The following is a 15,681-nucleotide window of genomic DNA, read 5'->3' on the forward strand; positions in this document are numbered from 1 at the left end:
GGAATATCTTCGCATTTGAGAACATGGGCAGGCTTTCTAAGCACAGAAGCCGAGACAGACTTTAAACAAGAAAAATGGGTTAGCAGATGCAGCATCACAAGAGCTAGGAAAGCCAATGGCAGATAAGAGGAAAATATTTTTCACCTCTGTGGCACGAAAGTAATTGACAGGACACGACAGAGGTGAGAGAGAAGGCATACGGAGCTGTGGGCACACGTTTGGAGGCTGCTATCCTCGGAAGAGAGGCTTAGTTGGTTTTGAGCCCTCGGAAAGGGCTGTGGGTGGAGGTGAGTGTGACTTCTTTGCGCCCCCGCGGGAAGAGACTTCCGCTCCAAGGAGGCGTTGACTTACAGCCGCCTGGGTGCACTTGGCCTGGAAGTCTGCCTGGTGGGGGTGGGCACGGCCTGGAGAGGAGGTGCCTGGGGGTGGTGGGGTGGGCGTGGCGACCTTTCAGGTCCGCCCGCCCCCGTCTGTCAGGAGCCTTTCTAAAATGAGCACTGGCTGCACTGCAAGGGCTCCATGTGGTCTGTTCTGCCAGAGCCTGTGGGGAGTCTTTTCCCTCTCCTTCCCTGAGGACACAGGCCAATATTGCCCGGATGGTTTGAGGGCAGGGGAAGCCTGTGCTGTGGGAGGGGCAGATGGTAAAAGCTCATTGTATTCCGTGGAGAGGGGCCAGACCCCCCCAGGTCCGGCTCACAAGCCCCAGCTGTAATGTGGAAAAAGGAACTCCTGGCAGGAACAGAATTGACCGTCAAGTTGCTGAGCGTTGCTGTTCTCTTTGGAATTGCCTGGGTGGGTGGCATCATGCATGGCACATGCTTGGGGACCGGGGAGGCGGTGAGCTTGGGAGGCACGCCAGCCTGCCGGTGCTGGTGACGGGCAGCATGACTCCTTCTCCAACTTATCTGTAAAATGGGCCTGACGACGTGTTGCCTGTCCCTTTGGACGTAAAGGCAGTGAGCGTGCCTCACTGCCGTAGCCGGCTCACCTGGCTTGTGGCAAGCATGAAATGCATTGTCTGTTCCTGCTGTTAGGGCTTCTGGAAGAGAAACAGGTCCGGCTCTGTTGCCCTCTCTCGCTTCTCTGGTCACCGACGGGATGGTGAGCAGATCTTCAGTCTCAGAATGCGCAACTTTATTTGTTTATATGTTTATGTTTATTTTTATGTTTATTTTTGAGAGAGAGAGAGAGAGAGAGAGAGAGAGAGAGACAGACAGACACACCCAGAATCCAAAGCAGGTTCCAGGGTCCGAGCTGTCAGCGCAGAGCCCGACGTGGGGCTCGAACTCACAAACCGTGAGATCGTGACCTGAGATGAAGTCGGACGCTTTAGCTGACTGAGGCGCCCCTAGAATGCGTAACTTTAAATTGGAGAAGATACGACTTTATTCCATATGCCCCGTATCTTCATACACCAGGTGGTTCTGTTCTTGGGATGTTGACTGTGTGTTCATTTCTTTTTTTTAAACGTGTGATGTTGATGTTCTGAGGGCCGCTGGGTTTTTGTTTTGTTTTGGTAGGGATTTTTTAAAAATAGATTTTTTCAGTCTTTTCAACCAAAGCAAATAATCCTTTGGTATGCTTTATAATGGTTTTTGTCCCGGGGCCTAGGACTGTTCCGTACTTCAGGCTGTGGTGCCAGAGTGGTGTTGTGGTCTTGGGGTGGCTCGAGTTACGGGGACTTGGCTTTCTCCCTGGCTTCCGGGCCTTGATGCTGGATGGTGGCAGAATCTAATGTGGTGACCTCATTGTCCCTCTTTCCTTCCTAGTTTTCAATGGTTCCAGCAGGTCTCCACGGGAGAAAGAACCTGTTCAAAAACACAAAAGCAAAGAAGCCACTCCCGGGAAGGAGAAGCACAGCGATCACCGGACTGACAGCCGGAGGGAACAGGCGTCAGCGGCCCCGCCCCCAGCGGCCCCCTCCACGGGTTCCTCGGCCAAGGGGCTCGCTGCTAACCACCACCACCCCCCTCTGCATCGGTCGGCTCAGGACTTACGGAAGCAGGTAAACCCGGCCTTGCCGCACAGGTGACCCCGCTCCGGCCCGGACGGGGCCTGCCTGCCAGGCGCCGTGTCCCCGTGTCACCATCTTAACTGAAGGGGACGTGGGAGTGGCCGCCTTGAGAAATCCGTACCTAGAGAGCTCAGGAAGCCAGGAGGGTGACGGCCAGAGGTGAGCTGGGGAGGGAAGCACGGTGTTGGCACAGAGGTGCTGGGTGTGCAGGCCTCTGGTGGGAGCGGCTCTGGCACCTGCTTCGGACTCCAGGCGCCTCCCTCTTGTCGCCTTCACTGCCCCTCCTCCACCCGTGTCCTGGCGCCTGATGGCTCTGAGCTCGGTCGTCCTCTCAAGCCTGGAGAAGCTGTACCTTGAAGACAGGCCCGGAAACTGCCTCGCGCTGTCAGGGGACAGTCCTGGACCGCTTCTCTGTCGTTCTTAACATGACAAGTTAGCATCTCCGCCAGGACTTGGGGGCAGGAGGCGTGCACGGGCACACGCACCGCTGAGTAGTCCCTGTGTGCCTGGGGGCGGTTCACCCCGCACACGTCAGCCTGCACCTCAGGATCGCAGCTCGCGGGTCACATTGTTCTCCAGCCCCCACTGCCCCCTGCTCGAGGTCGCGTTAGATAACACGGATCCTGTTGGGAAACTCTGAAGAATGGCCTCAGGGTCTGCCATTGTCATTGTCACAGTGTTCCGTCCTTGGACAGTGATTTCCCGGGACCCCCGGAAGGCACAGCCTGGAGGAAGGCACACGGTGAAGGGCTGTGTCACCCGGGTCAGTGGCTTGTCACTGACCCCTCGCTCCTGTTCTCACTGCATTTTAAAGTCAGGGAGCCATGGGGATCACAGATCTCCTCACTGGGCACTTGTGACACACAGCTAACCTTTTCTGCAGAATGGATGGAGTCGGGGCCAGGTATGGGTGGGCCAGAGAGATCTCCTGACCTGCCATGTTCTAGAATTACTAAGAGATGGTGGGAACATAATGTAATCCCTCCCCTTGTGGAGCTGTTTTTATTTTGAGAGAGTGTAAGCGAGCAGGGGAGTGCAAGAGAGAGAGGGAGAGAGAGAGAATCCCAAGCAGGCTCCACACTGTCAGTGCAGAGCCCGACTCAGGTTTTGATCCCAGGAACTGAGAGATCATGACCTAAACCGAAAATCAAGAGTCAGACGCTTAAGTGACTGAGCCACGCAGGTGCCCCTGTGGAGCTGTTCTTTATGCGTGTCCTTTCTCATTCTTTTTAATGTTTTTTGTAAATTTTTCTTTAATGTGTATTTTTGAGACAGGGAGGGAGGGGAAGGGGCAGAAAGAGAGAGGGAGACCCAGAATCCAAAGCAGTCTCTGAGCTGCTGGCACAGAGCCTGATGTGGGGCTTGAACTCCTGATGAACCACGAGGTCATGACCTGAGCTGAAGTCAGATGTTTAACCAACTGAGCCACCCAGACGCCTGGGCCTTTCTCATTGTTCATGATGTTAGAATAGTTTCTCTGAATATGTGTATTTGCATGCATGCATGGGGGAGAGAGAGAGAGAGAGAGAGAGAGAGAGAGAGAGTGTGTGTGTGTGTGTGTGTGTGTGTGTGTGTGTGTGTGTAGTTTTAACCTTAGTTTTTTTTTGTTTTTTTAAAGGTACTTTGGGGCTTAAAAAAATTTTTTTTAATGTTAATTTCTAAGAGTGCAATCAGGGGAGGGGCAGAGAGAGCGTGAGAGAGAACCTTAAGCAGGCTCCACACTCAGACCCCGAGGACCTAGGGCTTGACCTCACAACTGTGAAGATCATGACTTGAGCCAAAATCAAGGTCAGACACTTAACTGACTGCACCACCCAGGCGCCCCAGTCTTGGTGAGGTGAGCAGGGTGAGAATCTTCATGTCTTTTCCAGGCAGGGTTCTCACATACCTGTGTCTTTATCCTCGGCGGTGTTACCTTGAGACTGAGTAAGTAGTCGTAGCGTATTTTAAATACTGGCCCGTCTTCTGAGACCCAGACATCACGGTTTTCGCAGAGACCACAATTGCGCGCGATGGTGGAATTAGCCCGCGGGGTCAACGCTGGGCTCCCGGTTTGCAGCCGGAGGCACCGCCATCCCTGTGTTTGTGGCTCGTTCTCTCCCCTCCATTCCCAGATCGGACAGCCTGATACGCGCTCTGATGGGATTCTCCTATGGGTGTTTCGCTTATGAAAGAGAAGAATTAAAAAGGGTCCCAGAGTAAGGGGAGCTCCCATCTGTGGGGCAGGACTGAAGGGTTTGGAAGGGGACGAACAGGACTTCACATTCACACAGACGCGTGACCGCGCGTGCACACGTGGGCACACACACTCGCCCCTTCTCCAGTGGGGCTGGGTGGCGGATCCCTCTGGTGTCCGTTGGTCACAGCTCGTCTTCAGCTGTCAGCTCGTGCCCCTCGGCTCGGGATTTCTCTTTGTAGCTGACCGCTAGGAATTGGCACAGCTGGCGGGAGGAGCTGGGGGAGCAGAGAGGACCCCGCGCCCTGGCTCCCTGGCCTGCGTGCGTGGCCCGTCTCACTGTGCGGCCTGGGAGTGAGAGGTCCGGGTCCCCGTGCAGAGCAGCCCCCTGTCACCCAGCGACTGCAGAGACCTGGCTCTCGTGCTTTGTTCGGGTCAGTCTTTGCAGGCGGGGTGTCCGCGGGCAGCGCTCAGGGCTCTTTCCCCCCACCCCTTCCCCTTCGCCTCCTCCTCTGTCTCCTCGGCCTTCTCTGTCTGGCCCAGGGCGCCAGCTCTCCAGTTCCTGTTCGGCGCTAACCGGGACCTCCACTGAAATTTAAGATCTTTAACGCTCCTGGGCCCTGTTGTTCATTTGGGCGCAGTCACACTGACACCCCCACCCCCACCCCGTGATATTGGGATAAACAAAAGGACGAATTAGAAACTGCCACATCCCAGTATTTAAAATACAGAGAAAATAAGGTCAGTGAAAGCAAGTTGTAGATTCCTTTGTAACGGCCTGATGGAAATGACTAGAATCTGACCTTTTCATCTTTCACCTGCAGAAAAGATTAGGGCCAGAGGATATGTGGGTCTTTAATTTTAAACAGGATTAACTTCTTCAGGTTCGCCCCCAAAGAAGAGGGTGAATGTGAATCGTGTCAAGCGGTGGTGGGAGGTGGGAGGTGTGGGGTGTGGTGTTGAGGAGGTGCCGCTCCCCAGGGACTTGACCCTGTTTGCTCTGATGTGGTCGGAGGCACCCTCTGCTAACTCACTTGCCCTTTGTACTGAAACGGCCCCTTCCCCGTTAACCTTGCACAATGTCATGTGCTCGCTGCGCTTCCTCGGGGCCCAGGAATAACCTCCCCCGTGGCTGTGTCTCAGCGTGAGGGGCCTTGCCAGGCCTCTCTCGCCTTTACGACACCAGAGGCACGGTGTCTGTCATGCGTGTGTGACTGCCCTGGGATTGTCAGGGCCACTGGCAGGATGATTTGGACGTGTGCTGAGTGTTGGACACAGGAGCAGCTGATGTTTTCCTCTTCGGTTCCTTCACCTAGCAGTTCAGCTTAAATGCAGTAAAAGACTAGCACACGCAGGACGGTAAAACCAAAGAACCTTATGCACCTAGAGAGCATTTTATAATGGTGGTTTCAGGGCACCTGGGTGGCTCAGTCAGTTAATCAGTTAAGCATCTCTGACTTTGGCTCAGGTCACGGTGAGTTCGAGCCCGGCAGCTGGCTCTGTGCTGACAGCTCAGAACCTGGAGCCTGCTGGGGATTCTGGGTCTCTGTCTCTCTGTCTCTCTCTCTGCCTCTCTGCCCTTCCCCTGCTCGTGCTCACTCTCTCTCCCTCAAAAATAAACAAACATTAAAAAAAAAAAAAAAAGTTGGTTTCCAAGAGCCTCGTGAGGAGGTGTTCACTTTTGTAGATGTTGTGAGGTTGGTAAGCCACGATGTGGATTGTTGGGCCACCCCACTCGCGGTCACTGTCCTCATTTATCGTGCTGAGGCTGAGCCACAATGTGAAAGAAACGATCGCCTCCTACAGGCAGCCCGCGGGCACGTTTGGCAGGAAGATCTGCTGGGCTCCGTTGTTCCCTTTGGAGGTTGGGTCCTCACAATAAGCTGTACGGGGGCTGCTGCAGATGTGTTGGCCTCAAAGATTCAAAGAGGGGGTTTAAATTCTGATTAAAGAATCAGGAGTAGTTTTGTTTTTTAAAGTTCTGGAAAATAGGAACATCCAGAGAGAAGGTCAGAAAATCGCCTGCGCCGTAAGATGTTCAGGGTTTTAGCCGTGCCGCTCAGCGGGTCGTGCTTGGTGTTGGATTTGCAGGTGTTGGTGGCACGGTATTAAGGACTCCATTAAGTCACCTGTAGTGTGGGAGCAGGTGCTATCAAAGGGTTGGGGGCTCCTACCAGAACCCAGCCTTGCCTTTTTGTTGGGAGGGTCCTGCGCTCATTAACTAGGGTCTTACCCTTTCTCTCACGACGGGGTCTGCTGCGCCAGGAGGCCTTCCCCTCCGCCTGTCTGGTGCAGTTCTGTTCATCTCAGGCTCTTTGTTTTTAATCCAAGTCTTAAGGTCCAAGTGGGCTGTCCCCAGCCTCCCAGCTCTGAAAGGATGAGCAGAGGCTCCCGACTCAGCAGCTCCCTCTGGTGGGGAACAGGAGCTTGACGACAGGATTCCTGGTTGTGAACTTGGCTCGGACTTCTTTGCCATGAAACCTCATGGCTGTGGGCCTGGAGGAGCTTGAGCTACGGTGGTGGGTGGGTGGTGGTGGGCCAGGGAGAACAGGCTGCAGACATCCCACCTCCTGCAGAGCTAGGTGGGTTTAGGGGGAGAGGGATGCAAAGGCAGAAGTCCCTGCCAGAGCCCAGAGAAGGAACAGCTTGGAGAGCTGTAGTTATTCAACCGCAGTGTTTCTCTTGCACCTTGGAAGGTTCTGCTGCATGCAGCACGTTGCGTTAGGCCTCCAGTGAGCTAAGTGACCTCTTTCTCACGTGCTCTGGGTAAGTACTTCCTCAGGTGTGCACAGTGACATCAGACCCACTGTGCCTTGTGAGCTGGCTGAGTGACCTGGGTGTTTTGTTAAGCTCAAACTCGGTGTTTTGCCCTTTTTTGATAAGGTGGTGGGTGGGAGGAAACTCTCCAAGGCAAGGTAAAACAATGCCTGCCACCACCATTCCTTTGCTTTCTTTGGTAACAGTTGAGCACTGGACCCCGAAAGACCAGGACGGGCCAAGGGGTAGGCATGTGTGTGCGGACAGGTGGGTTCCTGGGTTGGGAGAACGTGACCTCTGCTGTAGGCGGAACACAGGTGTGCTGGGTGGGAGGAAGAAATACGGTCAATGAGACATGTCCTTTCCCGTCTCCGTAGGTGATTTCTCAGGTTCATTGAGTTCGGTGAGTTGTGAGGTTGATGCATTTAGTCTTTGAGCTTGTGATGTGTGGACCTGCACGCATAGGGTTTGGGCAGCGGCTTTTGAAGGGGACTGTGAGCATGGTGAGGAAGCAAAGGAACAGAGGAACTCACTCTTCTGGTTGGGCAGGGCAGTTGACTGCACATCTTGGCAGGAACCACCCATATTGAAGTTTACGGAAATACGTAAACAAGAAGGGGGGATTCTTTTTGCCATTGAAGACGGTGAAATACTTTTCTAGAATTCTGCCCTGTAGAAAATGTACCTCCCCATAACCTAGCACAGCAGGAGAGGCCATCAGGTGCCCCCAAGGGGGCAGAATGGATGCATTCAAGGCCCCTGTGCGTTTTTTTTGTTTTTTGTTGGTTTTTTTTTTTGATGTAGAGTCTGAGAGATTCTGACTCTGGCTCTCCAGTCTCCCCTGGGTGAACCCTAATACTGGGCAGGAGCAGGGCCAGAATCGTTACGGGAACACTGAGCTGTTGGGCTCCCGCCCGCACTGATCAGATCAGAGTCTGGGTGGAGGGGCGGGGCGGTTAGGCTGCAGAATCAGCTTTATTTTGAGCTGGGTGAAGAGTTGGAACAGGCCGTCCTCTCAGTGGTTCAGGAGAGATCAAAGGCCTAAAGGGTGTGTCTTCTATTTTCTGGGCAGTGGAATCCTTCTCTGAAGATGCTGGATCCCTGAGGTCTCTCTCTGTCTCGATGATGGAAAAGTTTCTCGGAGCCACAGCAGGACTATGTATATACTGTTTCTGGTTTTATCCTAAGTGGCTCGTTTTGGTTTGAGCTAACGAAAGCATTTGAAAAACACCATGAAAAACTAGAGACCTTTGTGTCCCTCACTTTACCTTTTATTCCAGGTAGGAGTGGTGCCCACCTTGGGAAGTTTCACCCACCCTCGGTTGTATACATTTATTTTTAACTTCTTGTTGCCAGGCTGTTAGCTGTTTTGTTTTAATTTCCCATTTCTTCATTCCACACTCTTCTCTCCCCCACCTGATCTGGTCAGTCCTGCCTCTCTGGACTCTCTGTAGGGTGGTGAGCAGTGGTGGACCTGACCGTAAGTCCTGGGCCTGCCCCGCGGCCTCCCATCTGGGGCCTGGAGTCCAGAGGTCCAGGTTGCCTCACCAGAAACCTGGTTCCCTGAATGCCCCAGACTTGGCTTCTGGAACACAGCCTCTTACCAAGATGTTACCGCTTTGATTGCACTGCGTGTAACTGATGGCATATAAAGAAATACCCTTCTTGCTCGGTTTCCAGAATCTTCTACCGATGGTTTGTTTCAGTTCTTAAAGTATGTTCCAGCCTCGGCGTCAGCATCACCTGGGACCATGTTAGAAATTCAAATTCTCGGGCCCCATCCCAGACCTAGTGGTCTAGGAAACCCTGGGGGTGGGGCCCGGTGATCTATGGGTTCTGAGAGTCACTGATGGGAAAGTTCTGGTTTTGTTTTTGTTTTTCCCCACTTGGGCTGAGTGCATTTCCCTGGACGTAGTGTAGAGGTCACTCAGACTCGGGCCCTGTCCTGGGGAACCTGATTCCCGTGGGAGCACTGGGGGCTGATTGGGAACACACGACCTTTGTGCTGTGACGGGAGGATGCGCTCCTACGTGACCACAGCTGGTCGGTCAGCTTCTCTGACTTGGGAACACAGGCTCCTTCTATCCAGTCACCTCCTCGTGGGGGTTACCGGTGAGAAGCAATGGCTGTGGTTGTTCCATTTCCTGCTGATTGTGTGATTTCTAGTTGGCCTCTTTTGGGGGTGGGGGTGCTTATGAACCTTGGAGTCCCCGTTTTGAACTCTTGCTGCAGATGAGAGATTGATGCCCAAGATGTTAGTGACCTGTCAGAGGCCAGCAGCAGCCGCAGCAAACAGGGCTGTGACGTGATGGTCACAGAGCAGTGCACCCAGCAGTGGCTTCTGGCTGGGCCTTCATCATTCTCTGGAAGTTTTGCATTTCCAGTGTGCACCCGTCACTCTCTGGTTTCCCTTTATAAACAAGGGTGTCTTTATTTTTTTTTAGTGTGTGTTTGTTTATTTTTGAGAGCAAGAGAGCGAGTGCACAAGCAGGAGGAGGGACAGAGGGAGAGGGAGACACAGAATCCGAAGCAGGCCGCAGGCCCTGAGCTGTCAGCACAGAGCCCGACACGGGGCTGGAACTCACAAACTGTGAGATCGTGACCTGAGCCAAAGTCAGACGCTTGATTGAGCCACCGGGCGCCCCGACAAGGGTGACTTTTATGTGTCACAGAATTCCTGTGGTGTCCAAGTTGCGAGCCGGCTGAGACAGGTTCTAACCGGATGTGGAGGTTTTGTCGAGGGCGGGGAAGCCAGCTCTGCCCATGCAGAGGAGGGACTGGCATCTTTTGCTTCGTGGAAGAGGTCAGGTGCGTCCGGCGAGGCGGTCCCCGGGGCCCAGTGTCAAAGGTGACGGGGCAGACGGATGCCAGGGGCTGGCAGTCACGTGTCTGGGCTCGGCCTGCGACCTGCACGGGAGCCGGGCCACATGAGTGTGCTTGTTCTTTTCTTTTTGTGGTATTTTTGTGTCTTTCCTTTTTTAGCACGTAGATTTAAAAATTCTGTGGGCAGAGCATGCTGTTCTGTGGAGCAGAGTGGCGAGCACGTCTTTTCTCAACAGGGGTGTGTGTGTGTGTGTGTGTGTGTGTGTGTGTGTGTCCCTGTGTCCGTCCATCCCCTCTTCCCCTAAATGGGCAGGGGTTTGCTCCTATAAGTGTCCTTAACCTGTGGCAGGTGACTGGTAGGCGAGTGGACAGGTGGTCATGGTGAAACCTTGATTTTCTGGAAGAGCCACTAGCACGCATGTGAAAATATGCCCCGGAATCCGTGCCGCGGGCACTCAGGTCGGGCCGCGTGTGTTTGTGTAGGAGGATAGGCCTGTGTTTGAACCGGAGTCTCTCTGTCTTCAGTTCACGGCCGCGTACGGTATTTGACTACGGCCCCGCACCTCCCCCTTCGCGAGAGCCGGCGGCCAGCTCAGTTTCGTCACCGCGTGCCGCGAGGTCACCCTCTTGGAAAGGTCACTAACTCTGCTCTTCTCGCCTCTCCCCCTCTGCCTCTGCCGCCTCCCAGGTTTCGAAGGTAAACGGAGTCACTCGAATGTCGTCATCTCTGGGTACGAGTGCAACCGGTGCCAAAAAGATGCGCGAAGTCAGACCTTCACCGTCCAAAACTGTGAAGTACACTGCAACGGTGACTAAGGGGACTGTCACATACACCAAAGCCAAGAGAGAACTGGTCAAGGAAACCAAACCCAATCCCCACAAGCCCAGTTCCGCCGTCAACCACACAATCTCAGGGAAAACCGAAAGTAGCAATGCAAAAACCCGCAAACAGGTGCTATCCCTCGGGGGGGCGTCCAAGTCCACCGGGCACGCCATCAATGGCCTCAAGGTCAGTGGCAGGTTGAACCCAAAGTCATGCACTAAGGAGGTGGGGGGGCGGCAGCTGAGGGAGGGGCTGCGGAACTCCAAGAGGAGACTGGAGGAGGCCCAGCAGCCCGAGAAGCCGCAGTCGCCCCCCAAGAAGATGAAAGGGTCGGCCGGCTGCGCCGAAGCCCCCGGCAGGAAGGCGGCCGCGGCGGTCCCCGCGGCCCCGGCCCCCGCGGAGAGAGCCCCGCCGCCCGGCCACGCCAAGAAGGAGGTGCCCGAGCGGAGCTCGGAGAGGAGCCGGCCGAAGCGGGCCGCGGCCGGCAAGAGCACGCCGGGCAGACAAGCACACGGCAAGTCGGACGGCGCCTCCTGTGAAAATCGTTCTACCTCGCAAACGGAGCCCTTGCACAAGCCGCACGAGGCGGCAGCCAAGCCCGACAAGGGGGGCGGCCGGGCCGGCTGGGCGGCCATGGACGAGATCCCCGTGCTCAGGCCGTCCGCCAAGGAGTTCCACGACCCGCTCGTCTACATCGAGTCGGTCCGCGCTCAGGTGGAGAAGTACGGCATGTGCAGGGTGATCCCGCCTCCGGACTGGCGGCCCGAGTGCAAGCTCAACGACGAGATGCGGTTTGTCACGCAGATTCAGCACATCCACAAGCTGGGCCGGCGCTGGGGCCCCAACGTGCAGCGGCTGGCCTGCATCAAGAAGCACCTCAGATCTCAGGGCATCACCATGGACGAGCTCCCGCTCATAGGTGAGGCCCGTCCGCCCCCGCCGCCCCTGCGCGGGGCCACCCCCCGGGCCGCCCTCTGTGCGCTCGTCCCTGGTGTCCTTTTCTCTGGTCGTAAGGACATCGGTCATACTGGCTGAGGACCCGCCCAGGCACCTCATTTCACCCCACTCGTCTCCTTCGAGACCCCGTTTCTAAATGCAGTCCCCTATCTGAGGCACTGGGAACTCGGGCTTGAACACGTGCACGTTTGGGTGACACAGGTCAGCCCGTTTTCCCTCTGTCCTCCTCCTTTTTCCTTGCACGTCACTGTCTCTGGTGATCGGGCAGGGCCTTGTCAGAGGCCACAGATCGGGGGACGGGTTTGAGGTTCTCCTGAGGGCTGAACCCACTGCGGAGCTCACCTCGGTGGCTCCCCGTGCGAGCACGTGTCCCGGCAGCTGCAGGGCCGTGGCCCCCAGAGCCCACGTACAGGCCCCCCCATGTCCCGGGTCCCTCTTCCTCCCAGAAAGCCGCTCGTCCCTCCTGGATTCTCACCCTCTGTCTGGGTTGGGCTGGGTTTGCAGAGTGCGGGTTTGCTTTGGGGACGGCTGGGGAAGGTCTCGCACCCTTTCCCTTTCGGCTCCAGACCTACGAAACGGGCATGTTCCTGCCTCCGTTTCGGGGGTCCCGATTTTGTAAAGGCGGTGAGGAAAGGAGCCATTTAACCGCCACTGACGTGTCAGGGATTGGCCGTCAGGGCTCCCTGCAGGGGTGAGGCAGGGGAGGCGTCCTTACCTTCTCAGCAGGTGCCTGCAGGAACTGATGCCTGAGTGAGAATCCCGACTCGGGGTTGTGGGAGCGGGCTGAGCAGGCGTGAGCTTTTGGTGTCGGCTGCTCCCTGCGTGTCCTCTGAACAGCACCAGGCCCTCCGGGCTGTGGTGACATGTCTGAGCCCCACCCCGTGCAAGGGGGACCGTGGTTCTTCCGGGGATGGTGGGGGAATCAGGTGACGTAACGACAGCCAGCAACCTTTCGTCCAGAGTACGTTCTCTTGGCCTTGACTCCTTCTTCACGCAGTGCCTGAGGCTGGGTGGATGCGTCCCCACGGTGCGTGTGTCTGCAGTCTTTGCTGCTGCCCAGCAGCGTAAAGCCTTGTTTGTCCCCATCCCTGAAAGGGGTGCTCAACTGGCCCGAGCTTGGCCGCCTCGCAGGGCAAGTGACTTAACAGTTTCGAAGCAGTTTTCCAGGATCTCCCGGTACAGGAGCTCCTTCTGCCTCTGTTCCCAGCCCCTGGGGGAGCCAGGGGTGAGGGAGGCGCTTGGCCGCTTGGAAGCCTCGCGGCCCTGCAAATGGGCCCAGTGGTAGCAGGTGAGGAGTCCGTGGAATGACGATTTCCAAGCAGCGTATAAATTTTCAGGTGCTGCTGGATTATGCTGTCCATAGAGGAAAACACAAAGGTATGGATTGCCGCCTCCCCAGTCAGCCTGTGATCTGAGCGCCTGTGGCTGGCGGAGGGGACTCCCTTCCCTGTCCGCCTCTGCAAGTCCGGCACTGTGCCGCCGGCCCCACATCTCCCCATTTTGAGCTGGAGACCAGAAGCGAGTGATGGCATCTCCGCTTTATGGCCTCTCCTGCCCAAGGAGGGCGAGCTTCCTCACTGATCTCACCCAGCAGAGCTAATGACCTTCCAGTTGCCGACTCCCCTGGTGTCTGATGGGCTGGGGGACCTGTTCCCACACAGTCTGCCCGGGGCACCCACCTTGTGGTCTCACGATGCCCAGGAGGCTGTCAGAGTCCACAGGAGCTCAGCATCTTTTACTTTGTTTATAAATCTATCCACGCTCCAAAGACCTAAAACCTAATTTTTACTGACCTCCCCTAGCATTTTGTTACGTATTTACTCCCTTAATAGCCAGTGGATGGTTATTCTGGAAGGTTTTGTTCCTCCTCTGTTGTCTGGAGGGAGGTTGCTTTCCAGGCCCCACATAGGTAGTCCCTCTATGAGCGTTTTTCAAGTATATTTGATTTTGATGTGCGTTCGTACAGTCCTGAGAGTTGATCGAGGGGGGTAGCGAACACTAGCCCACACCCCACCCTGAGACTGAGGTAAGCAGTCTCTCGGGGGCCTTGGGCCATGAGAGAGAGCGTTGAGGGACAGTCAGACCGTCTTTTTGCCCTCTCAAATACTGCCTCTTGCCCTGGAAGTCAAGGGGGTGGAAAACCAGTCATTGTGCGTGTGCGGATGAGATGGGAACCGACAGCGGGCGCAACACGAACGGTTTCTGCCGTCACAGCCGTTGCGGGGATCGCTGGGACATGGGTGCAGCTGGGCAGCACAGCCCAGGCCCTGTCCCTGTCTGCAGGGACGGGCCCCTGCTTCCTCACCTGGCTCCACCTGCCTCTTGGGGTTTGTGGCGGGGGGTGGGGGGGGTACCCCGGTACATGCTGCTCCTGCTGGGGGCGGGGCGCCCTGGGATGCTCCTTCCCGCAGACCCACCAGGCCAGCTCGCCTTCCATTCAGGCCTCCACTTACCTGTCAGCTCCCTGGGGACACCTCTCCTGACCATCCCAGCTGAGACGGCAGCCCCTTAGCTCCCCAGCCCCTCTGCCTGCTTTATTTATCCCCGTGGCCTCCCAGATTGTCCTCGTGTAAGGACTAAGCTCCCCGAAGGCCTGGACCAATTCCGTTCGCCGCTCTGGCCCCAGGGCCCGGCAGCATCCTTGGCACCTAGCGGGCGGCCCCGGACTTAACCGGTTGGAGCAAGAGGGTGTCGTTCGTGGTCCTTGTCACTGAGTGTCCCCGTGCTTTGTCCCCGTCCCAGGAGGCTGCGAGCTCGACCTGGCCTGCTTTTTCCGGCTGATTAACGAGATGGGCGGCATGCAGCAAGTGACTGACCTCAAAAAGTGGAACAAACTGGCGGACATGCTGCGCATCCCCAAAACCGCCCAGGACCGGCTGGCCAAGCTCCAGGAAGCCTACTGCCAGTACCTGCTGTCCTACGACTCCCTGTCCCCGGAGGAGCACCGGCGGCTGGAGAAGGAGGTGTTGATGGAGAAGGAGATCCTGGAGAAGCGGAAGGGGCCCCTCGAGGGCCACACGGAGCATGACTACAACAAGTTCCACCCCCTGCCTCGCTTCGAGCCCAAGAACGGGCTCATCAACGGCGTGGCCCACAGGAACGGCTTCCGCAGCAAGCTCAAAGAGGTGGGCCAGGCCCAGCTCAAGACGGGCCGACGGCGACTCTTTGCTCAGGAAAAGGAAGTGGCTCGAGAGGAGGAGGAGGACAAGGGCATCCTCAGTGACTTCCACAAATGCATATACAAGGTGGGCCCCCGGCGGGGCTGGGGGGGCTGGCCGCGGGCGGGGCTGTGCGGGCCCGAGGCGCCAGGCTGCGGTCTCCAGTGGCGCCCGGAACGGCAGTGTGTGCAGCTGCGGGCGGGATGCAGGCCTGGGACGTCTGACCCCTGTGAGCCGTGACCGCCGGTGAGCCCCATGCGGGCTCCAGGTCCTTGGATCTCCTTTGCATTAGGGGGCATGGGCACCCACCTGCCGGGGACACGGCGGCTTGGGTGTAGACGCCCACGGGGCCGAGTCTGCCCCTCGGAGCGCCCCTAGCCCTTCCAGGTGGTGGGAGCTGCTCAGTCGGGCCGGACTCCCCGGGCTCGGGGCACTGGCTTCCTTTGCCTCCTTGTCTGGATCCTGAGCCGCCCATCAGCCCCTGGCCCTGCCCGGTCCCTTCTGGGGAAGCGATCAGCGCAGGCCTCTGCAGGGAGTTGCTGGGGGGCTTGCGGGAGGGAGGCAGGAGCCTGGCAGATGGAAGCGCGCACGGTTTTCTCCTCTGCTGCCAGATCGCATGGCTGCACCTGCTGTCCTGAGAAGTCCCTTCCTCCAAAAGGCAGGTGGAGTCCCTGTGAGGGCTGCCTGCCAGGGTGAGCAGGACACCTGGCACGGTGGGCACATCCCAGCTGGGACCCTCACCTGGCGAGCCGTGCCACCCCTGAACCCCCCTGGCAGTGGCGTGGCAGTTTCATGGTGCACTGACAGGCTGCTGTGGGTCCCCGTCGTTCCCCACCCGCACTGCCCCGGGGCCCTAGCGGGTCCCTGCCTGGTGGAGTCTCCATGGGCTTCCGATGCCGATTCCCTCCCGGAAGCCTGGGACTTCTGCGACTCCTCTCCGGGTTCTGGGTCTTTCCTTTCTGAGCCCACGGGA

At 57.0% G+C, this 15,681-nt stretch overlaps 1 protein-coding gene across 1 annotated transcript; it reads left to right on the top strand.

Annotated features, from left to right (window-relative positions):
- Nucleotides 1-1,735: 1,735 nt before the first annotated feature.
- On the top strand, nucleotides 1,736-14,795 carry LOC125917585 (protein Jumonji-like; the record flags this gene model as incomplete). Its single annotated transcript, XM_049623748.1, has 3 exons — nucleotides 1,736-2,005; nucleotides 10,459-11,512; nucleotides 14,293-14,795. Coding segments are annotated over 3 exons (1,827 nt in total), but the record flags the coding sequence as incomplete, so codon positions are not given.
- Nucleotides 14,796-15,681: the final 886 nt, after the last annotated feature.

The sequence above is a fragment of the Panthera uncia genome, unplaced genomic scaffold (assembly GCF_023721935.1).
Source record: "Panthera uncia isolate 11264 unplaced genomic scaffold, Puncia_PCG_1.0 HiC_scaffold_2043, whole genome shotgun sequence".
Lineage (NCBI taxonomy): Eukaryota > Metazoa > Chordata > Mammalia > Carnivora > Felidae > Panthera > Panthera uncia.